This window comes from Manis javanica, chromosome 10 (genome assembly GCF_040802235.1).
Source record: "Manis javanica isolate MJ-LG chromosome 10, MJ_LKY, whole genome shotgun sequence".
Lineage (NCBI taxonomy): Eukaryota > Metazoa > Chordata > Mammalia > Pholidota > Manidae > Manis > Manis javanica.
Window position 1 is genome coordinate 80,483,285 of NC_133165.1, and position 27,776 is coordinate 80,511,060.

The window sequence follows — 27,776 nt, forward strand, 5'->3', positions numbered from 1 at the left end:
GTTTTCATCTCTAAGTTTGATTTTCAACTAATAATTTTCATGTTTTTACTTAACATGTTTTATCTTCTTCAAAATATGGAGTACATTTACAATTAATGTTTTAACTGTACTTTATTTTGTTATTATTTAAATGCCACATTAGTGTTACTTTTCTTAAAGTTAAGTATTACTCCTAGCTGTATTTTATTTTAATTTTATTACCTGTACCATTTTTGGGTCTCTTTGTATTGATTGTTCTTCCCCTTAAAGGTTGTGTTTTCTTGATTTCTTCCAAGCCAGTGAATTATATTTATGGTGAGCACAATGAATTTAACTTCTTAAAGGCCTGATGTATTTCTGCTCCTGTAAAGATTCTTTAGGCTTGTTCTGGTATCATTTACTCCACTTGCAGACAGGTTTGTCCTTTCAGGTTCTGTGTTAGTCTGTGTTAGACTAGAGCAGAGCAAAGTTCAGCCAAGTGATTTTTTTCCCCCAGAACTGTGGCAAATCTTTCTGAATTATACCCAGTAAATTATGAGATTTTAAATTCTGTTTGGTGTGACTAGGAACCATTTCCAAACTTGTGTGAGCTCAGAATAGTGTTCTTTGTAATCGTTTTGGGTGATTCTTATCTCCATCACATAATTTCCTTACACATATATGCTCACGATGGACTGTCTATAGATCTCCAGATATCCCTCCGCATGCCCCTCCCGCCTCTTGGAGTGCATTCCTGTGAACGTCAGCCTCCCCATCCTATCATCTATACCTGCTCCACTCTGGCAGACTGGTGGGCTCTACATGGGTCCCCCGCCTGCATGTCTCCAGGAGGTGAGCTGAGGTAATCATCTCTCAGGGAACACTGTGCTTCATTGTCTGGTGTCAAATACTCGTAAAATGGGGGTTCAATATATTTTGCTTCAATTTTTAGCGGTTAAAGCTTGGGGGTCCCATATGCTCCCTGTGACTCCATTTCCAGTTAAGCCTACTATCTTCCTATGCTCTTTTCTTCATATTGAAATATTTCTGAAGTTCTAGATTTTTGAAAATCTAGAGTGACTAATAATTCTAACTAGATGATTTGCTTATTCTTAGTATTCCTGTAAATCTGTGATTGGTTGTGATGATATTTTCTCACTCTTGAAACTCTTTTTGTTTGGCAGCACCGTATGCTGGCCCCTCACCTCATGAAACGAGTAGCTCTCTCTGCTGCCTGATAGAGTTTATTATTATTTGGGGTGGGTGCTGGTGGCAGGAATAGCAGGAAAGGCCATCAGGAGATGAGGTGCCATCTATAATCTTGCAGTTTAGCTTAGACATAACTCAAGAACACATTAAAGTTAATTTGCAAAAAAAATCTATGGTGGTTTGCAGCCCTCCTGTGAGGAGATGCGTTTGTTGGCCCTTGACTGTGTGCTGCCCTTGTGATTTGCTTTTACCAAGTGGCTACTTTCATGGAATGTTGCAGTGGAAAATGAGGAAAATAAGAACTGTAACTGCAGCTGTTGATTTATAAGCATCTGGAGAGTGTGGAAAAGATAAGTGGTTATCTCAGGATTTTAAATTCCCACCTGAAGATATGAAAAAGAAGTCAGAAAACTATGACTTCCGTAAAAGAAGCTAGTATCTCCTGTAGCTATATGACTTTTTGAAAGCAAGTCAAGTCCAATTTTGTGTATGAATTAATTTCAGTGCAAATTGAATTCACACCAGCAGGGTTTACTAGAGGATGCAATGAATGGGTAGATTAAACTGACGTCCCATAGAAGCAGACACTTATATCCTGCATAAAGGTTTGAACTCTTCTTGTGTGAAGAACCTACAATGACCTACTTTGAGATAGTTTTCTTTCAGGAGAATGCTGAGCTTGTTCCCCCACCACCACCCCCTTTTTCTCATTGTTTGGAAAGCAATAACCAGACTCATATTCAAACAGACTCTCAGGCATGGGGCACACAGTATTACCTGGAATATGTACTAGATACACCAAAAGAATTTCAAGAAAGCTAATGTTTATCAACAAAACCTGAGGCATGTCCCCGGGAATTCATCATTAGGGTTTTGTCATCAGGGTGAGGTGAGAAGTAACATTGTTTGGGTTAAATTTACTGATGTGAAAAAAAAGTATTCTTTCTTAAAAAAGAAGGAAATATTGCGATTTTGACAACGTTTGGACCTTGAGGGCATCCAATGTAAGGCAGACAAAAAGACAAATACTGCATGATATCACGTATATGTGGAATTTAAAAAAGCTAAATGCACAGGAACAGAGAACACACTGGTGGCCTGCAGAGATAAAGAGCGGGGTAATGGGCAAAGGTGGTCAGAAGGCATAAACCTCCAGTTATAAATAAGTTCCAGGGATGTAATGTACAGCATCTTGACTATAGTTACCAACACTCTATTGTTCCTATTATTGCTGAGAGTAGATCTTAAAAATTTCTCATCACAAGAAAAAATTGTAACTATGGGAGTGATGGATATTAACTTATTGTGGCCATAATTTCTCAATATATACATATATCAAATAATTACTGCATAACTTAAGACTGGTATAATGTATATGTCAATTATGTTTTAATAAAACTGGAAAAAAGTAATGGGCTATAATGCCAAAAATAAAAAAAGAAGAACACCCCAAAAATATTCCACTTTTATAACAAGTTAGTATAATGCAATAGTTCCCCCTCAGTCTGTAGCAGGGTGGTCTGCATTACAAAAACATGAAAAATTATATCTACCTCTTCTTCTTGAGAAAGTTAATGCTAGACCAGGGAGGAATATTGAGGTAAATAATTTTTGCCTTGAACAATCTATTAATTTAAATAAATGAATAGACAAAAATGCAATCAAAATTTTTATTGCTTTTCTTGCATTTCAGACATAAGAGTGATGAGGTGTTGTTTGGACTTTAAGAAAATTCATATTCATTGTCAGTTAGCAAAGGAACCATTATAAAAAAGTCTATTTGAATGAAGGCAATAATGGTTACTTAAGTCTGTGAGTTTAAGAGTAATAGAAAATAAACTTTGGTGTTCAATCAGACTATAATTTCAGGACTGTATTACAGACTTCAATTTGAACACATAGTAAAAGATGAGACATTTATATGTACATATTTAAAATTTGTAATGTCTTTGTAGGTTTCCTAAAGCTTTGAAAGAAATGCTATCTTTTTTATTGAGTCCTTGAAGGCTTGTTTGACTTGCTTGTTCCGCAGAGTATAAATGAAAGGGTTCATCAGAGGGATGACTGACGTGTTGAGCAATGACACCACCTTATTAACGGCCACGCCTTCCTTTGCTGGTTTCATATACATGAAGATGCAACTTCCATAGGTGATGGAAACTACAATCATGTGGGAAGAACAGGTGGAGAAAGCCTTTTGTCTTTGTTGAGCTGAAGGGAGTCTTAAAATAGTCTTAATAATGTATATGTAGGACACAATTACACAGACTAATGTAAAAATGAGGGTCAGCACAGCCATGACGAGGGCAAGCTGCTCTACAGATTGAGTGTCTGAGCAAACAATCTTCAGAAGAGGAGATGCATCACAGGCAAAATGGTCAACGAGATAGGAGTTACAGAAATCCAGCTGAACTCCTAGGCTAAGTGGGGGAAGTATGACAACTAACCCAATCTGCCAACACAAAAGGACAAGAATGGTGCAAACCCTGTCACTCATGATGGTGGTGTAGTGCAGGGGCTTGCAGATGGCCACGTAGCGGTCATAGGACATGGCAGTTAGGAGAAAAAATTCTGCTGCCCCAATGAGGATGATAAAAAATAACTGGATGATGCAAGCATTATAGGTAACCCTTCTGTCCCCAGTTGTCAGGCTATACAGGAATCGAGGAACACAGACAGTTGTGAGTATTATTTCTAAGATGGAGAAATTCCGAAGGAAAAAGTACATGGGTGTTTTAAGATGAGAGTCCACCAGAGTGAGGAGCACAATGATGAGATTTCCAGCAACAGTGAAAATGTAGGTGAGAAACAGAAATACTAAAAGAAAAACCTGTAGTCGTAGGTCATCTGTTAATCCAAGTAGGATAAATGTTATTGAAGAATGATTTTTCATCACTGTTTTCAGATATGTAATGTGTTTCTATTAGTAAATCATAAACTCTGAATCTGAGGAATAGATTATAAAAATAATATTCAATAATCTGTACAGAGGAAAGTAGCCAAGCAAATCAATAGAAACACACATTTAACCTTTAGTGATTCATCAATAACCTGATGTAGAAATGCTTGCACTTGCTATATTCCTGGACTCTGTTTTACCTTGGTCTTCAGAATGTGGTTTATAGAAAATATCCTTCTAACATTTCATTTCCAGCACAGGGGCAAGGCCAGTTTTAAAGTAGATAGAAAATGCTACTAGGATGTCCCAGTCCCCTAAGATTAGGGCAGCCGTCATGGTGTCCTCCCTCCTCGGTGTAGAGTAGGAGATCCACAAATGTTAATAAGTAGGTAAATATCTGCATAAAAGTTTTATTTCCCCATCTGTCAGAATATCATATCAGCCAGTTATTCTTATAACCTACAACAATATAATACCCCCAGGGCTTAGATGTATTATTTTCCAAGTTTTGCCACACTTGTCTTCCACTTGTCTTTAATCTCCTCAGTATCCTAGAGGAGCTGTCACTGTTTGGGTGACCAGCGAGCAGTACCACAGAGTTACTATGAAATATCCTGACTCCCATACATCTCCAGGATTTCATTGTAGTCTCCTTGTAAATATACTGAAATATTCAAGTCTGTCTCTCTCCCAGTTATCAGTTTGAACAGCATCTGTTCTATTTCCTTTCTTGAATTCTTGTTTCAATATCCATTTGTTTTCTAACACCCCACCTAGTTCAAGCCTTCCCAGGATCCTGACAAATGGGATGTTCTGATGGTGTTCCTCAGAGAACCAAATCCTGTCCTTAGGCTTCCATGATCCTAAAGTTCTGTAATTTATGTAGAGATGACTCCTCTCCCAAATGCCTTCTGAAGCCTCTACTAATAACATAAAATCTATATTCTCCAAAACAGTCAGAGGAAGGTGAATACCATTTGGGGAAAGAGTTGACTTCTTTGCGTGATTCCTTTCTCTGGAGACTCACTTTGGCCCTGGGAATGTCCCTCATCATTGCCCCAGGACACCTCTTTGCTCTTCAGATTGTGCTTATTTTCCTAAGAACAGTTATTATCAGGCATTAATACTTAACAAGGCTTAAATATGATACATAGAAGAAATAAAAATTGGCTATTCAATGTGGATATTTTTAAAAGCTGAAAAATCAGAATCTAACCTTTTGAGTTTCCTTACAAGACTGCCTCCCTGTGTAGCTTCTTTTCAGGAATCTTGTCAAAGAAGCCATTGTTACACCTTCCAGGAAACCCTTGAGTATATTTTCATTTTCACATTTCCTACCTACTCACTTACCTTTCCCAAGATTGGGGCAATATTGTACTTCAAACAAGTGTCAGAGGTGAATTTGACCTATCTCAAACTGGATCTAAAGTTGAAGTATTTCCAGAAAAGATATAATTTTAGGATTTAGGGCAATAGGTCATCCTTAATCAATTCTAATAATCACAAATAAATGAAAATATTATCTTTCAAATGCTTTCTTACTCAAACAGTATCTCTGGGATATTAAGAATGCTTCCATTTACTATGCAGTGATTTAGAGGGCATTCTTGTATGTAAATCTTTTTGTCTTCATCAGATTAATTTCTCATTTAAGAACCAATCAAAAGAGAAATGTTGAATAAATATCCTCCCATATTTACTGCCAAACTAGTCCTTTAAAAAATGTTCCCACATGCTGATGGACAGTGACTGCATTGGGGTATGGGTGGGGACTTGATAGCATGAGTAAATGTAGTAACCACATTGTTTTTTCATGTGAAACCTTCATAAAGGTGTATATTAATCCCTTAATAAAAAGTCAAAAAAAAATTGGAGGAGGATCTAAACACCTTGTCAAGTTGATGTTATTTTGGCAAATAAATCAGAAGAATTGAGTGACAACACACACAAGAAATAGTGTGCCCACGTGTATATACTCCTTCCATGGGTAAGTGAGAATCTCTTTCATCCAAAGCCTTCAACAATTAGGCATTATTATTCTGGATTTTATTTTTAATATATTTTACTGACAAGATAATCTTACCTGATAATTATTTCATGGGTATTTTTTTTACAAGTGAGGCATGCCACTTTAGTCCAAATGTTTATTTCACTACAAAATCATCATCTTTATATTTCCCTGATCTTAATATGTTATAAATTAATAACAAACATATACTTAATCACATTTTTATTTGAGTTATTTTATTGAATGCATCAGCAAAAGAGCAATAATATCAGAGACTCCAAATCCTTGAATGCATTCTAACCTAATGACCATGACAGTAGCTACTATTGACCTCTGTAGGACTGAGGCAGCACAAAGGATGGGCTTGATATATTCAAGGATAAGTTAAATAACTAATTAGCAGGTTGTTGAAAATGGGAAGCTGCCCCCTGAAAGTTATCTCTAGCTGTCATGTTCTAAGAGTCTATGAATAATGGAGGAACATTTTTTGATATCTATTTTGGCCCCTTCCATTATACCATTACAGCCTGGCAGTCACTCCACTCTCCAGCCATGTACACAGCTGGTCTCATTCTAAATTCTGATCCATTCCAAGAGCACTGCTCAAGAGTCATGTTCAGACTCATTATCATGTTATATAGAACAAAGTGGCATTTCAAAGATTAATTTTCATATCCTATCTGAATATGAAGATACTTCTTGGACTCAGATTTTCTGGTAGAAATATCTAACATCATTGCCTATATCCAGGAACTGATTTTATGCAATTTCCATGGTTCCATTTCCCAAACTTTTTGGCACATAAATAATAAATGGTTCATACTTACTTTCTCGTGGTTCCCCGTTGTTTTAGAAATTAAACCCAAAGTGTCTGCCTTGATTCTGAGAAACATTAGGTGCTACCAGCTCTAATTTTGAGTTAAGTTTGTCATACTTCCAAAGCCCTGCAGGCTCTTCCAGGCAGAGGGCCTGCAAATGCAGGGGGATGTGCAATGGCACCAAGAGGGGCACCCTTCGCTCTTCTCATCACCAAGTTTAAATGGAGCCTGATGAGAGCTCCTATCTCTCATTAAGCTATTAAGTAATATTTCCCTGAATTCTGTAACTGGAAGAATGGAAAAGAGCAAATAAATGCTAGCAACTCTCCCTGGATGTGAAAGCAAAGATGGTCTGACCTCAGTGTGCAAAGAAATGGACTGCTCTATAACTTTTCAGAAATAGAATGTGCTTTATGGGTTTCCTTCACTTATGTGCACAGGGAACAATTAAGTAAACAAACAAAAATGTCCTTGGTGATCCTATTCAAACCACTAATGAACCTACAGGGAAATTGACTATGTCAAAAATAAAAGAGAAAATAAAAAATTAGTCTGTACTTGTGGGGCAGTGTCCACAGAGTTAGGAAATGCAGGTATAATAACATCTGTTGCAGCCAAAAAAAAAAAGTCGAACGATAAAATGACAATTTGATTCTTGTCGTGCTTTCTTGTCTTTACATTGTCTAAATTGTAGGGGTCATTTGATGATTTCTGCTATAGGACATATATGGTCTATTCAAGTCAGTCCTTTCCAGATATATCATAACTAGCTCTAAAGATCTTCTATTACAATGATTAGGAGAATTAAAAGTTAATTATTTTATTCTGCTGATCATATAGTTCATCTATGGGCCCTATTAAGGTAGAACTCGTTAGTATTCATTAATTGCTGCTGTAATTCAACTACTGATATTTCAGTTTCAAAACATGCAGGGACCTTGCTAATCCCAAAGTCATTCTGCTTATCAAGAATGCAGGCCCTGGGTGCACTATGCTCAGTATCCACCATTTTATCCTAAGTCCAGAGCTCAACCCCACACTTCCACAATGCTCCTCAGTGCCAGCTTTCATAAAACCCAGTAGCTGAGAACAGAAGTCTGAGCTGGAGCCGCAGAATCAGCATGTGCATGTAACTTCCTGTGCTGGCTCACAGCCCATCTCCCTATCCAAAATAAATATTAAAAATTCCATACACCTTCTTATCATCACAACAATCACACTCACTGTGGAAAGGCCTTCAGATCTTTTATAAATGTGGGTCAATTATTGAGAGAGGAATATAATATGAATATATTTACACAGGAAATTGATGGGAGTATATAGCCTGAGACATTAAGAGTGATTATTACTTTTAAGTTTAATTTTTCCATTTTTTATCCAGATGTTTTCTAATAGTAAAGAGCAATTACTCAAGGTAAAGTATGTTACAAAAGGAAAAAAGAGGTAGTTGTATTCTGTTACAGCATTTAGGAGCTACAGAATAAAAGGAGGAAAAGGTAGGCTTGCACATTTTCATTAGACTTCTATTTCGTGTAAAGTCCTGTGTTGAATATCATTGTGGAATCTTCAATTCTCTGAGGACACTGTCCCCACAGCTGCCTATTTTAGGATCTTTGCCAAAAGATTACACAAAAGATTCACAAATAACTTTAGAGCCTAATTTGCCTGGAACTTGTGTTTATTCACTTGGTTTCATGTTTGGCACATAAAAAATAAATCTATCTTTTTATTGTAAAAAATTCTCACTGGGTTTAGGAACATCCAAACATCATGTTTATCTAACCAGAGGGACGTCTGATATTCCCCGAGACCATGGACTGCCTTTCAAAATAACACAAATGCCTTAATAGTTGTAACTCCAGGGGGAAACCCCAGGGCAAAATACCTTTGCAAGTGAAATCAGTTAAAGGGAGAAATAAAGTAGTAGAAACCCATGTATTGATTACAAGCTGTCATCCATTTCTGCTCACCCATGTCTCCCATGACCTGGCTGCAAAAAGTGACTCCACTCAACCTCTCTGGTCCAGATATGCCCTCCCTCCCCCTTGTAATTATCTATTGATATGGAGGTGGACTAATCTCTCCACTCCTTGGAAACACCTGTTGATATGGAGATGCACTAAGGTCTGGCAAGAGATTCTGGAAATACTCAATTTTACCCACAGAAGGAAAGTCCTGATCTATTGTTAGAAATGAAATGATCAGGTAAACCAATGCCATCTGAGCCACACATGTTCAGTGTGTATGTGTCCATGACTAAGAGAGACCAGAAGTCTACTTAGAAGCCTATTCAAGCATTTCTTCATTCTTCCAACCCTCAGGATGTCAAGGATAAATAATCAACTGAAACCACTATGTCTGCAGTCTTTAAGAGACCTAGAAAATTAGTTATTTTTAGAAATGGTTTTATACATTTTACCAAAATTAAAGAATGGTTAATTGAATTGTGGTATAAAGAAATGAGAATTGATAAGTTTGAATTGATTGAAGACTTTGATAGGGCTGGATTTGTATATCAACAGTAGGTTACCTTAAAATACATGAAATGAAGCAACCTTGAATTGGAAATCATCTGCTGACAAATTTAGATCCCTGTACTCTCAAAAATGTTCAGTTTTATAAAAGCTAAAAGAAGTAAATATATATTAATCAAACAAGGGTGTCAATTTATTTTCAAGGTATTTAGGAGCATGGCTTAAAGTTTCCAGACTTGTGTAAGGCACAGTTGTGTTAAAACTGAAGACAAGAGAGGTCGGTGGCCTGTATATGTATCTTTTTCTATATCTTGAGTCTATTATTCTATTTAATTATTTTAATTACTTAATCTGTTGTTACTGTTTATTTAATTTCTTGTAAGTGGTATGACGCTTATATTATTGGGAGCACCCTGCTCATCCTAAAACATCAGAACAGTCATCCCTCTATCCCTTTGCCAAAATCAATAAACTCTTGGAGATTTACTATAGGATGTGGGCAGATGGTGGGTACAGAGTACATCCTACTTCTGAAAAAAAGGACTATTTTAAAACAAGTAAGTGAAACTTAATTTAGCCAGTGTGTTAGAATTTATATAACAAATGATGTGGGGTTTTTTTGTTCAATTTATTCATGGCCTTAAACAAGCATTGGAAAAGGAAATCCTTTAAACAGGTATTAGTGTTGTTAGCGTAGCTGGTACTCACTAAGGACGAACCACAGAGCAGCTGTTCAACAAAATGCAGAATTTAAGAGTTTTAATCTCTGGTGTTAATATGTTTCTGGCAGGTGTATTGTGGAAGCATGAATGGAATCCATAAAAGGAAAGCTATTTTGCTGTCCAACACAGTGATAAGTCAGGTAACACTTTTATTTTATTTTTTTACCTTAATGAAAGTGTTTGTGTATATGCTGAGTGTATAGTCAGGTTATGGTGTGACTCAGGAGCCACTCAGAACATTTCCTCCAGCACACATAAAAGCCAACAAGAATCTCCTAAATCAGAGTTAATGATATGGTAAAAGTAAGAGTTGTCAGAGTAGTGTTAAAATTGAGCCCACATAATAAATAATAATTTGATCTAGGTCTGAGGGTAATATTACCTTGAATTAACTCTACATCTCAGTCCCCTTCAACCTGTGGTTAATACATTAAGCAAGATAAAAATCCTGTTTCCAGCAATTTTTTTTACATCACCTGTTAAGAACAGAGTATGAAAAAAAACACATAGAAAGCTCTTAATGTGGCCTGGGACATTTGGAAGGACTCTTCTGAGGAATACAAGTAGAAAAGAGAGGAATGAGTCACAAAGAGCCAGGAACAGGTAAGAATCAGCAGAGAGATGGAGAAAGTGGGAGGGGAAAAAAACAAACAACTTGCTAAAGTTTTCCTTTCAAGACAGATAGTCCATGAAAAATGACTCCTGGAGTGGAATGGGGTCTTCAACTGCATTGGTGGGTGGATCTAGGAACATCTTGTGTGATAAACACACCTCATATATTTTCAACTTATTAAGGGAAAAAAAGGCTTCCAGCAGATGATGAAATAAATAAAATTTTGGTGAGTGATAAGGGAAATATTCTTAAGGGACACAAGTGTGCTAAACCACTGTATTCCAAAGTGAAAATTAAGAAGATAGTGCACATTTAAAAAACTATCATGGAAATATTATCCTTTCCTTGGACTATATTATTTAAAAATGCGTAAAAACTATTTTTTTCCAAATGCAGGTCATGACTATTTAGTTGACTATAAAATCAATTTGATGATATTTATATTTATTTTTAGTGAAGTACATTAGAACATAAATGTTGGAAAGCAGGGCATCTGAGGGTTAGTATTTTATTAAAATTTTTCTTTCAGATATATGTCTGTAAGCATGTATTTGTGTGTGTGTGTGTGTGTGTGTGTGTGTGTGTGTGTGTGTGTGTGTTTGAGCATGTACACTGGGCTACAGTATAAAGTGTCTATCTTACCATATGTTGTAGTAAAAACATTTGAAAGCCAGGTTTCTAACCCATCTAGTGATCTGTTATCAGAGGAAGTAAGTATGAATTATTTTTAAAATTCATTATGAAGAAAAACAAAACACATGTAAAATACATTGCTTGGCTTTTCTGAACAAAAACCATTTTAACACATTTTTCCCCACTATCTTCTCAGATCTTACTTCCCTCAGTGTTACATGCAGTTTGGACAAAAGCCAGGACCCAGGAATGAGAAAGCACACATCTCTAACCTGTTTCATCCTCCTGGGATTGACAGATGACCCTCAGCTACAGAGTCTGGTTTTTATATTTCTACTGATTACCTACATGTTGAGTGTAACTGGAAACCTGAACAGTAGCACCCTCACATTAGTGGATTTTCACCTATAAACTGCACTGTATTTTTTTCTCCAAAATTTTTCCTTCCTAGAAATCTCATTCACTTCTGCCTGTATTGCTAGATTCTTGTACAGTATATCAACATGTGACAGGACTATTACCTATAATGCTTGTATATGCCAACTATTTCTTACAGATGATTTTGGAGTAATGAAATTTTTTCTCCTGACTACCATGTCCTTTGATCGATATGTAGCCATCTGCAAACCCCTGCATTACATGACGATTATAAGCTACAGGGTCTGCAAAAGGCTCGTCTTCTGCTGTTGGATGACTACTCTGTTGATCATGTCGCCGCCACTTAGCTTGGGACTGGACCTGGAATTCTGTGCCTCTAATGCCATTGACCACTTTTTTCAGGAAATCTAAGCATGTGATGCTAACCCTATGCTGAAGATCTCATGCTCAGATACATGGCTCATAGAGCAGATGGTTATTGTCTGTGCTGTGATGACTTTCCTCATGACTCTGGTGTGTGTGGTTCTGTCCTACATGTACATCATCAGAACCATTCTAAGACTCCCCTCTGCCCAGCAGAGGACAAGAGCCTTTTCCACCTGCTCTTCCCACATTATCGTGGTTTCTATCACCTATAGCAGCTGCATCCTTGCTTATACCAAACCTTCAGCAAAAGATGAAATGGCCATTAATAAGGGAGAATCAATTCTTGCTACTTCCATTTCCCCCATGTTAAACCCATTCATTTACATCCTGGGGAACAAATCAAGTGAAACAAACCTTTAATGACTTAGTCAAAAGATTTTGCTCTCAAAGTATTAGGGGAACACTGATGTCAGGATTCCTAAGCACATTTTCTTCAGATTCTATCTAATTTTGTCTTCTTCTGGACTTGATTTGGGCTTCCATTTAGTACTGACATGATCAAATCACCCCTTTCATCTCCTTGTAAAGAAACTACTTTGAGTTGATAATCTTGATAAAGAAAATGAGGTTAGGTGTTTCAGGAAATCTAAGCATAAGTTCACTCTTAACATTTCCTTACCAATGCTGAAAGGATTGGGAATTTTATTGCAAAATATTAATTTAATAGTGAACCCAATTCCTCCAAATAAAACACAAAAACACAAAACAGACAGAACACCTTCCTCAAATAAGAGAATATTGAAAAGAAGCAATACTTTTCTAATCAATACTTTTTCTTTTTCATTGTATGTTTCATAAAGAGAAATTTTATTACTATTTCTTCCAGTTAACTAAATGTTTATTCTTCAATATCTAACTGATATCAAAACTATTCAAGCTAGGATATAGTTTGCATCTCTATAAATTTGGTTTGCATCTTTGTAAAAATTTTCATGTTTTTATTTAACATGTTCAACCTTTTCAACATACAGAGTACAGTTACAATTAATATTTTAAATGTATTTTATTTTATTATTTCTTCAAATGCCACATTAGTATTACTTTTTTAAATTGAAGATTATACTTAGCTGTATTTTACTTTATCATTTGTGCCATTTTGGGGTCTGTTTGTTTTGATTATTTTTCTCAGAAAAGGTTGTATTTCCTGCTTCTTTGCTTGTCTGGTGAATTTTCATTATGTCAGGCACTATGAATTTACCTTCCTGAAGGTTGGATGTATTTCTATCCCTGTAAAGGTTCTTTAGGCTTGTCTGGCATCATTTACATCACTTGGAAATAGCTTTATCCTTTCAGGGTCTGCGTTAGTCTATGTTAACCTGGACCAGAGCAGGGTTTAGCCTAGATTTCTTTTCTCAAAACTGAGGCAAATCTTTCTGAATTACACCAAGTAAATCATGAAATTTTAAATTCTGTTTGGTGTGAATAGGAGCCATTTCCATTCTTTTGTGAGCTCAGGATATTGTTCCTTGAAATCTTTTCAGGTATTTCTTGCCTCTATCAGGTAATTTCCTTACACGCACATGCTCAGCTGAATGCTCCCGATGGGCTGCCTATAGATCATCGGGTCTCCCTGCCTGCCTCTCCCACCTCTTGGTACTGCTTGTGAACTTCAGCCTCCTGACTACCGCCTGCACCTTAGCTGCTCCAGCAGACGGATGGGCTCCACAGGGGGCCCCTGCCTGCAGTGTCTCCAGGAAATAAACCGACGTAATCATCTCTCAGGTATTCACTGTCCTTCCTTCCTGATGCCAATTGTTTGGAAAACGGTTCTAATATTTGGTTTCAAATTTTAGAGGTTTAAGCTAGGAGAACACACATATTCCCTGTTACTCTACTTCTTCCTATGCTCTTTTCCTCATATTGAAACACTTTCTAAAGTTCTAGATTTTTAAAAATCTAGAATGACTATTAGTTCTAGCTAGATGCTTTGCTTTTCTTAGTATTCCTATAAATGTTTAGTTTGTTATGATTATATTTTGTCATCTCATGAAAATGTTTTTGTTTGGCAACATAGTGTGCTTGTGCCTACCTTATGAAATGAGTGGCTGTCTCTACCTCCTAATAGAATTTATTATTTTGGGGGGTGGGTCTTCGTGGCAGGAATACAGGAAAGACCATCAGGAGATAAGGTGCCAGCTAAGATCTTGCAGTCTAGCTTAGACATTAGTCAAGAACATATTAAACTTAATTTGCAGAAATATCCATCATGGTTTGCAACCCTCCTATGAGGAGAAGGGCTTTGTGGACCCTTGAATGTGTGCAGCCCTTGTGGTTTGCTTTTACCAAGTGGCTACTTTCACAGAATATTTTAGTGGAAAATGAGAAAAATAAAAACTGTAACTTTGGTTGTTTATTTCTAAGTATCTGGAGAATGTGGAAAGAGAAAAGTGATAATTTTAGGATTTTAAATTCCCACCTCAAGGTACGCATGCAAAAGAACTCAGAAAACTATGACTTCCCAAAAAGAAGCCTGTATCTCCTGCAGTTACAGGACTTTTGGAAACCAACATATGCTTAATTTTGAGGATGAATTAATTTCAGTGCAAATTGAATTTATAGTCACGAGGATTTCACAGAGGGCACAATGAATAGATAGATTCCACTGAAACCCCAGAGAAGCAAACACTTATATCTTGTCTCAAAGGTTGATCTCTTCCTGTCTGAAGAATCTATAGTGATCTACTTTGAGGTAGTTTTCTTGAAAAAACGTCCTGAAATTGTTCAAGACCCTCCCCCACCTTATCTCATTGCTTGTAGTGCAACAACCAGACTCAGGTTCAAACAGACTCCCACGCCTCAGGTACAGAGTGTGACGTGGGAGGAAGTGATACAGACACCGAAAGAATTTCAAGAGTGCTAATTTAACCAACAGAAACCTGAATAATATTTATGGGAATGGGTCATAAGAATTTTGAAATCATGATAAGTTGAGAAGTAATATTGCATTGGGTTAAACTTATCAATGTACCAAAAGTATGATTAAGCCTTAAAAAAGAAGGAAATTTTGCTATTTTTTAAAATATAAATGGACCTCGATGGCCTTATACTAATTGACATAAGTCAGAAGGAAAGACAAATATCATGTCATATTATTTATAAATGGAATCTAAAAATATCAATTGCAAAGAATCAAAAGACAGATCGATGATTGGTGTACTTGGAGAAATGGGCAAAGATGGTGAAGGTACAAATTTCCACTTATAAATAAGTTCCACGGATATAATGTACACAGTATGTTAACTATAGTTACCAACACTCTATTGTTTATTTGAAAGTTAGAATGGGAGCAAATATTTAAAAAAAAATTTTTATCACAAGAAAAGAATTGTGATTCTATGAGTAAGGGATGTTAACTAAACTTATTTTAGTGAACATTTCACAATATACACATATATCAAATAATTGTGTTGTACACCTAAGACTTCTACAATGCTATATGTCGATTATATTTCAATGAAACTGGTAAAAGTAAAGGACTATAATGCCAAAAATAAAAAAATGAAAACACCAAAAAACAAGTTCCACTCTAACTACAATTTAGTGTAATGCAATAGTTACACCTTAGTCTACAGCACAGTGGTTTGCATTACAAAAAACGAGAAACAAATTCCATCTACCCACTCTTCTTGAGAGAGTTGATGGTACTCTAGGAAGGAATGTTGAGATAAATAATTTTTGACCTATACAAGCCACTAATTTAAAGAAATGAATGGACAAAAATGCAACCTAAATTTTTGTTACTTCCTTTCTATATGGAGTATTGTTTGGGCTTTCTGAAAATCTATATTCATGCTCAATTATGAAAGTGAACCATCATAAAAGAAGGTCTGTTTGAATTAAGGCCATAATGCTGACTTAAGTCTGTGGGTCTAAGAGTAATAGAAAAGAAACTTCAGTGGTTAATCAAAATGTAATTTCAGTACTGTATTGTTGACTTGAATGAAAAAACGTAGTAAAAGACAAAATATACGTATTTATTTTAATTTTTAAATTATTTTGAGTTTCCTAGTTCCGTGAAAGAAATGCCATCTTTTTTATTGAGTCCTTGAAGGCTTGTTTGACTTGCTTGTTCCGCAGAGTATAAATGAAGGGGTTCATCAGAGGGATGACTGACGTGTTGAGCAAGGACACCACCTTATTCATGGCCACGCCTTCCTTTGCTGGTTTCATATACATGAAGATGCAACTTCCATAGGTGATGGAAACTACAATCATGTGGGAGGAACAGGTGGAGAAAGCCTTTTGTCTTTGCTGAGCTGAAGGGAGTCTTAAAATAGTCTTGATGATGTATGTGTAGGACACAGCTACACAGACTAATGTGAAAATGAGGGTCAGCACAGCCATGATTACCACGAGCTGCTCTATAAATTGAGTGTCTGAGCACATAATCTTCAGAACAGGAGATACATCACAGACAAAATGGTCAACGAGATAGGGGTTACAGAAATCCAGCTGAACTCCGAGGCTAAGCGGGGGGAGTATGACAATTAACCCAATCAGCCAACACAAAAGGACAAGAATGGTGCAAACCCTGTCACTCATGATGGTGGTGTAGTGCAGGGGCTTGCAGATGGCCACGTAGCGGTCATAGGACATGGCAGTTAGAAGGAAAAATTCTGCTGCCCCAGTGAGGATGATAAAAAATAATTGGACAGCACAAGCATTAAAGGTAACCCTTCTGTCCCCAGTTGTCAGGCTATACAGGAATCGAGGAACACAGACAGCTGTAAGTACTATTTCTAAGATGGAGAAATTCCGAAGGAAAAAGTACATGGGTGTTTTTAGATTTGAATCCACCAAAGTGAGGAGGATAATGGTGAGATTTCCAGCAACAGTGAAAATGTAGGTGAGAAAAAGAAATCCTGAAATAAAAACCTGTAGTTTTGGGTCATCTGTTAATCCAAGTAGGATGAATGTTATTGCAGAATGATTTTTCATCACTGTCTTCAGATATGTTAGAAAATCATAAACTCTGAATCTAAGGAATAGAAAATAAAATAATATTCAATAGGATGTATAGAGAAAAGTAGCCAAGCAAGTCCAGAGGGGCACATTTTTTAACCTTTACTGCATTGGCCATTGCAGCATCATCAAAAATCTGATGCAGACGTGACTGCACGTGCCTCATTTCCCTGGACTCCACTTTGGTCTTCAGAATGTGGTTTATAGAAAATATCCATCTGGAGTTTTTTCATTTTCACTTCAGGTGCAGGGCCAATTTTAAAGTAGTTTAAAAATGCCACAAAGATATCCCTGAGATTAGGACAGCAATCATGTATCCTCACTCCTCAGGGAAGAGTAGGAGATCCATAATTGTTAATAAATTGGAAAATAGGTGTATAAAAATATTATTTACCAATCCATCGGAAGAATATATTAGAAATTATTCTCACACCCTGCACCAGTATAATACTACCAAGGCTTAGTTGTATTATATTTCATGTTTAGCAACACTTGTCTTTAAATAACTGCTTAATCTCAACACCTTAACTAAGCCTTTACTGTGTGGGTGACCAGGGAGCAGAACAGAGTTGCTATGAAATTTCCTGACTCCAGAACTCTCCTGAATTTCTTCTTTTATCTGTTAATATGCTGAAATATTCAAGCCTGTGTCCCTCCCATGTGCCAGTTTGACCAGAATCTGTTTTGCTTCCTTTCCTGAATTCCTGTTTCAATATCCGTCTGTTGTCTAACATCCCACAACCCCAGGCTTCTCAGGATCCTGACAAATGAGATGTTCTGATGGTCTTCCTCAGAGAACCAAATCCTGTCCTTAGACTTTCATGGAACTTGTTGGGGTTCTGTAATTTATGCACAGATATTTCATCCCCCAAATGCCTTCTGAGGCTACTTGCGACAGAGGAAGCTGAATAGAGCTTGTGGAAAGTGTTGACTTCTTTGCCGTGATTCCTGTTTCTGAAGACTCAGTTTCCCCCACAGGAATGCCCCTAATCTTAGCTGTCTCTGTCATTGCTTCCCAGGATTCCTCTTTGCTTTTCAACACTCTGAACCAAGGACAGAGCAGACTGGGCTTATTTTCCTTAGAAACACTTATTATCAGGGACTGATACTTAACAAGGATTAACTGTGACATGGAGAAGAAATAAAAAATGACTATTTGGTGTGGATATTCTTAAAAGCTGAAAAATCACAGTCTATCCTTGTGAGTTTCCTACAGGACCGCCTCCCTGTGTGGCTCCTTTTGAGGATCATGTCAAAGAAGCCATTTTACCGCCTTCCAGGAAACCACTGAGTATTTTTTCATTTCTTGTCTTTCCTACCTATTCAGTTACCTTCCCAGTTGTTGGGGGCAAGGTTGTGCTTCTAAGTGTTGTCCAATCTGGAATTTGTTCCAGGTTAAGGTGAACTCAAAGTTTACGTGTTTTCAGGAAAGCTGTCATTTTAGTATTTTGGTCAATTTCTCATCCTTAATTCTAATAATCACAAATAATGAAAATGTTAGCTTTTTAAATGTTTCCTAATCACAAACAGTATCTCTGAGGCATCTGGGTTTCTTCAATAAACAACTAGAATGACATATCCCTGGAGGCATTCATTATTATGTAATATGAATTTTTTTTATGTGATGCTTTGAGATATTCCCTACAAAATACCTTAAGTGCTGCTTCCCTCTGGACTTAGGGAGTGCATCGTTTCTTTTCTATTGAGGAGAGCTGTCCCAGTGTGAGAGAGTTAATGGACACTTTCATAGGAAAGACTGCCCACCTGGGCATATGGGATAAGGAGTTTGCCTGAGTGTTGGAAAATAAGTAATGTATGATCATGCAGAAATTGTTTTTCTATGCAAAGACATGAGGGTGTTTGGAGAGCCACACATCATCCCCGTTAGTATCTCTGATGATCTTCCCTTTGGCTCCCTCTTTCTGTATAAACCGGTGCCTTACTGCTGGCCAATGCAGTGACCCCTGGTCATTATCACTGCATGATACACCATGCGTATCTCAAAAATATACAATCTTGTGTCCTCAATTTTGAGTAAATGGCTGGATTGAACTTTATAAATTAGTTCACATCATTGTTTGAAAGATAACTTTTAGAGGAAAATCTTTAGTCCAAAGAAAATATATTTCATACTAGAGATTTAGTCCATGATTGTTTCCCTTCCTGATATCAAGGAGAATTTTAAATTATAGAGATTGTTTATTATTTTTTCTCTTTAAAGAAAATAGTATTATTTGTATCCTCGATAATAAAATGAGTACATATTTACTACATTCATCTAGAACCAATGGAAAAGTATAAGAAAGAAAAAACCTACAATCAAATCACAATGTCCATCATTATTACTATCTTGTATTTGTTTACAACCTCTTTCTACATTTGTAATTATGCATTGCAGTTATTTGTGTAAAATTAATTTTATTTGTAACATTTGATGTTTTCCTCACCTAAACTCTCTTTATTTATTTTAAAGCACTTCTGATATATTTTCGTCATATTATCAAATATTCTTAAAACGCACAGTTTTACTTGCTTGTCATATCCCAACATGTAAGGAGGAAATGATAAAAATAATAGTTCTAATAGTGAACATTAAGGTTGCTTCTGTAACATTTTAGATGGTATCCTTGTATGTAAATCTTTTTGTTTTCATCAGATTGCTTTACTCATTTAAGAACTACTCAAAAGAGAAATAATAAATAAAGAGCATTCCATACTTACTGCCAAACTACTCGTTAGAAAATATTCTCTAGTGTACACTCCTATCACTGGTAAAGGAGAATCTCTGCAGCTCAAAGCCTTTGGAATATAGGCATTATTATTTTGGATTTTATTTTAAATATATTTTACTGAGAAGATAATGCTAACTGATAATTGATTCATTGATATTTTTCATAAAAGTGAGGCATACCACTTTATTCTAAATGGTCATTTCACTACAAAATCATCTTTATGGTTCTCTGACCTTAAAAATTTTAAATTAATAAAAAAACATGTACTTATTCACGTTTTTATGTGAGTTATTTTACTAAATGCCCCAGTGAAAGAACAATACCACATGGTCCAGATACTAGAATGTATTCTAACTAATAAGCATGACAGTAACTACTATTGACTCTTTTAGGACTGATGCAGCCCAGTGAGTAGGCTGGATATGATGAAGGATAAGTTAAATAACTATTTAAAAGGTAGTTATAAGTGGGCAGCTGCCCCTTTAGAGTTATTTTTTTGTATTACTAAGGTATCATTGACATACATTTTTATGAAGCTTTTACATGAGCAACATTGTGGCTACTACATTCACCCATATTACCAAGTCCCCTACACCCCTCCCACTGCAGTCACTGTCCATCAGTGTAGTAAGATGCTGAAGAGTCACTACTAGTCTTCTCTGTGCTATACTGCCTTCCCCGTGGACCCCCTACATTATGTGTGCTGATCATAATGCCCCTTAATACTCTTCTTGCTCCCTCCCCACCCCCTTTAGTAACTGCTGGTCCCTTCTTAGAGTCTGTGACTCTGCCCCATGGACTGCTTTTCCACATTTTCCATGGTTCCAGCTCCAAAACATCTAGACACATAAATAACAAACAGTTCATACTTACTTTCTGGTGGCTCCCATCAATTTTAGAGACTGAACCCAAAGTTCTGCCTTGGGTCTGAGAAACATTGGGTGCTACAAACTCTAATTTTGAGTTAACTTTGTGATACTTTTAAGGCCCACAGAGTCTTCCAGGCAGAGGGCCTGCAAATGCAGGGGCATGTGCAATGGCACCGAGAGGGGCGCCCTTCGTTCTCCTCATCACCAAGTTTAAATGAGAGCTGATGATAGATAGCTTCTATCTCTAAACTACTAAATATTATTTCCCTGATTTCTGTGAATGAAAGAATTCACAAGGGTAAATAACTGCTACTAACTCTGCTTGGCTATGGAAGTAAAAATAGTCTGACCTCAATGTGCAAAGAAAAGCTCCATAAGTTTTCACTAATAGTAATGGCATGTGCTTTATCGGTTTCCTCGGCTTAAGTGCCCAGGGATCAATTAAGAGAACAAACAAAAGTGTCCTTGGTGATCCTATTCAAACCGCCAATGAATCTACAGTGAAGTTAACTTTGGCACAAAAAGAGAAAGAGAGAAAAAATATTAACTAGCACTTGTGGGTCATTGTCCTCAGAGTTTAAGAAATGCAAGTATAATAACATCAGATTCTTGTCATGTTCTCCTCTATATATTGTCTAAATGATAGAGGTCGTCTGATGGTTTCCTTTACAGGACATACTTATATGGTCTATTCAGTTCAGTTGTCCTTATATGTCTCATGATTAGTTCTTAAGATACTCTATTTCAATGATTAGGATAATTGAAGGTTTTTTATTTTGTTCTACTGATCATATAGTTCACCCATTGGCTTATAAAGATAGAACTAATTAGTATTCATATATTTATTGATCACTGCCATAACTCAACTACTGATACTTCATTGTCAAAACATGTAGAGACCTTGTTAAACCCAAAGTTGCCCTTCTGTTTAGCAAGAATTCAGGACCTGGGCTCATTGTGCTCAGTATCCACCATTTTATCATAAGTCCAGACCTCAGCCCCTCACTTCCAAAAGACATGGATATATAAAAATTTATTCATTTTATTACTCAAGATCATAAGGGTGATTCCAGTTTGGGGATATTATAATCAATGCTGTTAAGCACATTTCTGTACACTTCATTTCACGGACATATATATATTCCTTTGCTTCACTGTTATTTACTTAGGAGTGATATTATTGTATCAAAGGTGTATGTTTAGTGATAATAGGTACCAGAACATATCTCCAAATCATAGCACTAACTAATAAGTTCTCTCACACTAGTAGTATATGAAATTTATAGCTCCAAATCCTCAGCAACACATGATGATCTCTGTCTTTTTCATTTTAAACATTGTAGTGATTGTGAACAAATGGGAAAAATAAAAAGCAAGCACCCAGATGGTAAGTATAATCCAAATGTGCAGAGATTGTCACATCAGATGAAGGTCAAGGCCAAACTTGAAACCAACTCTAACCATAACAGTGTACTCACAGAACACATAACACGAACCACAGCCGACCTGCACCACTCCAACATCACTGTCACCCGCACCTTTGCCCACAAACAAACATAACACTAAACCTAAATCTAGCCCCAATCCTCACATAACACCCATACCCTAAGTCTAACTTTAACCATTTAATCACCATACTTTTAAGCCTAAACCTAACCCAGCCACTCACCCTCACCTCTCTCCCTCACGCTCATATCAACCACAATTTACGAAAATCCAAAAAAAACCCTGACCACATCCCTAACATTGAAATTGACACCTAAGTCTAAATGCAGCCATATACTCACCTTACACTTAAGCCTAAACTTCAATCTAACCCTAACCCTAATCCTAATCCTAACCCTAACCTGATCCTAACTCTTAATCTTAACCCTCACTCTAACAATGCCCACTCACCCTCAATCCTCACCCTCACCCTAACTTTTGCCCACACTATGCCATAACCTGAAAACTAAACCTAACTCCAACACTATCACTGAACTGTACACATAACTCTAACCATAACCACATCCACACACTACACCAAATGCAAATGCTAAACCTAATCCTAGCCCTAAGACTAACACCTCAGCCTCAGCCTCAATCACTCGGAATGGTAACTCCAAGCCTAACTCAAAATCTAACACTCACGCTAAACCCATATCCTAAATCTGAACCTAGCCATCATGATGGTAAACCTAACCCTGCACCAAACTGTAACCCAAAATCTACATGTCCCCCTACCCCTCAACTTCATCCACATCATCACCCACACCAAACTGTAACCCTTAACATAACTCTACCATGACCCTAACATTGAAACATAATCCTAAGTCTAACCGTAACCATATCCCAACACTACACTGAACCCTCAACCTAACACTGGCCAGGAACCCTCAGTGCCTGCCCTCACCCACTACTTCACTCACACCTAACAGTAACCCTAAATCTATACCTATGCGTGCCTCTAACATTAAATCCTCAAGCTAGGTCTAACTGTAACCATATCCTCATTTAACACTACCCAGAAACCTAATCCTAATGCTAACCTTGGCCACTCAACCTCACCCTTAATCACATATTACCATAATTCAAAACCAAAACCAAACCCCAAGCCTAACACTGAACCCCAGACCTAACCCTTAACCGTAGCCATACCCTAATCCTATACTCAACCCTAAACAAATCCTAACCCTGGTGACTCAATCTGACTCCTCACCCTCACTCTCACCTTAATCCCCACTTTACCGTAAGCTGAAACCTGAACCTAACACCAACATGAACACTCTAATCAAATTCTCTCCATAAGCATATCCTCACCCTACACAGAAAAGTACCACTGAACCTAGCCCTAACACTAATAACCCTACCCCCTCATCCTCCCCCTCATCTTCACCCATAGAACCATAACACATAACCTCCCTCGAGCCGTAACCCTAACATTAAAACCTAACCCTGAGTCTAACCATAATGACATCCCCACCTTACACTGACCCCTACATCTAACCCTAACTTTGGTGACTCAGTCTGACCCCTTACGCTCACTCTTGCCTTCTCCCATACTTTCAGAGAACTGCTTATTGGTATGACTATTACAGTGGGGAAAACCCTCCCCACATGCACTGGAACTGGATGCACTTACTCTTCACTGCATCAGAGTTGTCACTTCTGAGTCCTTCCTCTCTCACCTTGCATTGTCTTCCAGAATTGTCCTCAGCTGTCATGCAAGTAGTTCTCTCCAGTTTGCCAGACAGGCCAGATAAGTCTGTATTATCCTTACAGTAAGTTATTTACTCTGCCCTTTATGACTTGATAATTTACAAGTATAAAACAGAAGGTTAAAAATACTATATGAACAAAGGAAGTGAAAGGCCTATACCTTGAAAACTATAAGACACTCTGAAGAGAAATTAAAGAGGGCAGTAACAAATGGAAACTCATCCCATGCTGCTGGCTATGAAGATTTAATATCATCAAAATGGCAATCCTGCCCAAAGCAATACACAGATTCGATGCAATCCCTATCAAATTACCAAAAGCATTCTTCAACAAACTGGAACAAATAGTTCTAAAATTCATATGGAAACACCAAAGACCCCGAATAGCCAAAGCAATCCTGAGAAGGAAGAATAAAGTGGGGGGATCTCACTCCCCAACTTCAAGCTCTACTACAAAGCCACAGTAATCAAGACAATTTGGTACTGGCACAAGAACAGAATCACAGACCAGTGGAACAGAATAGACTCCAGACATTAACCCAAACATATATGGTCAATTAATATATGGTAAAGGAGCCGTGGACATACAATGGGGAAATGACAGTGTCTTCAACAGATGGTGCTGGCAAAACTGGACAGCTACATGTAGGAGAATGAAACTGGATCACTGTCTAACCCCACACACAAAAGTAAATTCAAAATGGATCAAAGACCTGAATGTAAGTCATGAAACCATAAAACTCTTAGAAAAAGACATAGGCAAAAATCTCTTGGACATAAACATGAGTGAATTCTTCATTAACATATCTCCATGGGCAAAGGAAACAAAAGAAAAAATGAACAAGTGGGACTATATCAAGCCGAAAAGCTTCTGTACAGAAAAGGACACCATCAATAGAACAAAAAGGTATCCTACAGTATGGGAGAATATATTTATAAGTGACAAATCAGATAAAGGGTTGACATCCAAAATATATAAAGAGCTCATGCACCTCAACAAACAAAAAGCAAATAATCCAATTAAAAAATGGGCAGAGGTGCTGAATAGACAGTTCTCTAAAGAAGAAATTCAGGTGGCCAACAGACACATGAAAAGATGCTCTACATCGCTAATCATCAGAGAAATGCAAATCAAAACCACAATGAGATATCACCTCACACCAGTTAGGATGGCCACCATCCAAAAGACAAACAACAACAAATGTTGGTGAGGTTGTGGAGAAAGGGGAACCCCCCTACACTGCTGGTGGGAATGCAAATTAGTTCAACCATTGTGGAAAGCAGTATGGAGGTTCCTCAAAAAGCTCAAAATAGAAATACCATTTGAACAATGAGTTCCACTTCTAGGAATTTACCCTAAGAATGCTGCACTCCAGTTTGAAAAAGACATATACACCCCTATCTTTATCACAGCACTATTTACAATAGCCAAGAAATGGAAGCAACCTAAGTGTCCATCAGTAGATGAATGGATAAAGAAGATGTGGTACATATACACAATGGAATATTATTCAGCCATAAGAAGAAAACAAATCCTACCATTTGCAACAACATGGATGGAGCTAGAGGGTATTTTGCTCAGTGAAATAAGCCAGGTTGAGAGAGACAAGTACCAAGTGATTTCACTTGTATGTGGAGTATAAGAACAAAGAAAAGCTGAAGGAACAAAACAGCAGCAGACTCACAGAATCCTAGAATGGACTAACAGTTACCAAAGGGAAAGGAACTGAAGAGGATGGGTGGGAAGGGAGAGATAAGGGCAGGGAAAAGAAAGGGGGGCATTATGATTAGCATGTGTAATGTGGGGTTGGGGCACAGGGAGGGCTGTACAACACAGAGAAGACGAGTAGGGATTCTGTAACATGTTACTACGCTGATGGACAGTGACTGTAATGGGGTTTTTGAGGGGGACGTGGTGAAGGGGGTAGCCTAGTAAACATAATGTTCTTCATGTAATTGTAGATTAGTGATACCAAAAAAAAATACCATATGATTGAAGAACATTTTGATATATTTGCTGAATCTCAGCCCTAGATAGTATCTTTCTACTACGTAAATTTTCATTACTGCTCCCCTTGTGATGAGGTCAAATGGAGTCCAAAATGCAGCTCAGGAGTCACTGGGTGCTAACCTGGAATGATAATCCTTGTCTCACCACATGGGTGAATGAGCAAACAGGCAAACAGCCACTTTAGTTTAATGACTTCAGAAATGCTGCCTCAATTTAACAAAGCCTTGTTTTGCACACCCAAATCCAAAAGAAGGCCAAAAAGAAACTATAAATAGTACAGTAGTAAACTCACTTTTATTTTTATTCCCTTCTCCAAAAAAGATTCCAAAAAGACTGTATGTTTAGTCATCTACTTTGGTATTTCTCAGTAAAGCCTGAATTTGAGCAGACCGTTGGAATGAACTGCATGAAACCTTACATTACTACTGGAGCCCTTTACAGAAAGAGTCCCGTAGTGGTTCTTCTGTCCTGATGGAAAGCTTGTTGCCTTAAGTCAAAGTTTCTGTCACCATGGAAGCCAGGAAACATTAAGAATAGCAGTAAAATCATTCAAGATAATCATTTATAAGAGAAATACACTGTCCAATAGACACCCAATTAGACTATGATAAATGAGGCAAGTTCCCATCTGATTTTTAAAGTTTTACATAGCAGAAACTCTCATTGATGGGACCAGTTAAAAATGTGAACTCATGCATTCACAATTGGATATTGTCATCATTCAACATTAGTATGGCAGAAGTCTAGGTGTTTTTCATAAAAATAATAAAAGTTTAATGTGCAACAAAGACTTTCAGTCAAAAATGTTTCAGTACATTAAATGGTTGAGAATCACATCAAGCCAGTGACTTCCTGAAATGGACATGGGGTGCATTTGTTTCCCATTGCTGCAGAAACAAATTACCACAAATATAGCAATTTAAAACAGCACCCACTGGATTATCTCATAATTCTGTAGGCCAGAAGTCCAGTTATAATGTAGCTCAGATGTTTCCCTGCTGAGAATATCACAAAGCTAATAATATCAAGATTTTGGCAGGGCTGCATTCTTCTCTGGAGACTCTCAGGATGAGTCTTCTTCCAAGCTCACTCAAGTTCCTGGCTGCACTCAGTTCTCCGGAAGTTGTGGGACTGAGGCTCCTGTTCCATTGCTGACTAACAGCTGGGGCCTGACCTTAGCCCCCTGGAGATTGCTCTCCTGTTCTCCTCACACATGACCTTCCCCAGTCAGGCCAAGTCACCTGACTTTCTCTTCTGCCTTAAAATGGAAGAAAGCTCTGCCTTTAAGGGATTGTGTTGTAATTATATTGTGCCCCCCCTTGGATAATCTCCTTATCTCAATGCCAGCTGATGAGTGACTTCAATTATACCTGCAGAGTCTCATGCAGGGTAACACATTCACTGGTGTGATAGCAGAGAGTGGACTTCATGGCCAAAACTGCCTCCCACGTGGGGAAGAGTGCAGAGGGGGGGCACTCCCTTTGTAGTAAACACTTCTCTGTTGCTTGAATGTTTTTCCTTGTTACAAGCAAATATTAGTTTTGTAGTTTTAAAAGCCCTTTTTAAAAACTATTTAAGCAAGCATCTATTTTTAAGTACACTCAATGTTTCCAGAATCCCTCATTCATAAATAATATAAATTGCTCTCTATTTGTTATTTTAAATAAGGAAAAAAAAGTAGCTATTATTGTTTGGCTAAGTTTGATTTAAGGTGGGCCCCTTAAATCTATCTGTGAAGGCTTTTACAAAGGTATTTCTTTTCCCCAAAGTATATTACTGGCTTCACAACAGAATTGAAAATGTACCTGCAAATGGGACTTAGTAAATTAAAAAAATGTTATAATATTATTATGACTAATTAAATATT

The 27,776-nt window shown here is 37.3% G+C and overlaps 3 protein-coding genes across 3 annotated transcripts in view; 1 reads left to right on the forward strand and 2 right to left on the reverse strand.

The window, feature by feature from the left end:
- Window positions 1–27,776, forward strand: part of LOC108395021 (olfactory receptor 6C2-like) — a 109,296-nt gene that overhangs the window by 66,628 nt on the left and 14,892 nt on the right. Inside the window, exon 2 of the mRNA XM_073213419.1 lies at window positions 10,157–10,228. The gene's annotated coding sequence lies outside the window, so the exon portion shown is untranslated. The remainder of the gene's footprint in view (window positions 1–10,156; window positions 10,229–27,776) is intronic.
- On the reverse strand, window positions 3,117–4,069 carry LOC108395023 (olfactory receptor 6C2-like). Its single transcript, XM_037017135.2, has one exon. It carries the CDS (start codon window positions 4,058–4,060, stop codon window positions 3,128–3,130), a length of 933 nt encoding a protein of 310 aa, XP_036873030.2. The 5' UTR covers window positions 4,061–4,069; the 3' UTR covers window positions 3,117–3,127.
- On the reverse strand, window positions 15,165–17,990 carry LOC118972223 (olfactory receptor 6C2-like). Its single transcript, XM_073213418.1, has one exon. It carries the CDS (start codon window positions 17,074–17,076, stop codon window positions 16,144–16,146), a length of 933 nt encoding a protein of 310 aa, XP_073069519.1. The 5' UTR covers window positions 17,077–17,990; the 3' UTR covers window positions 15,165–16,143.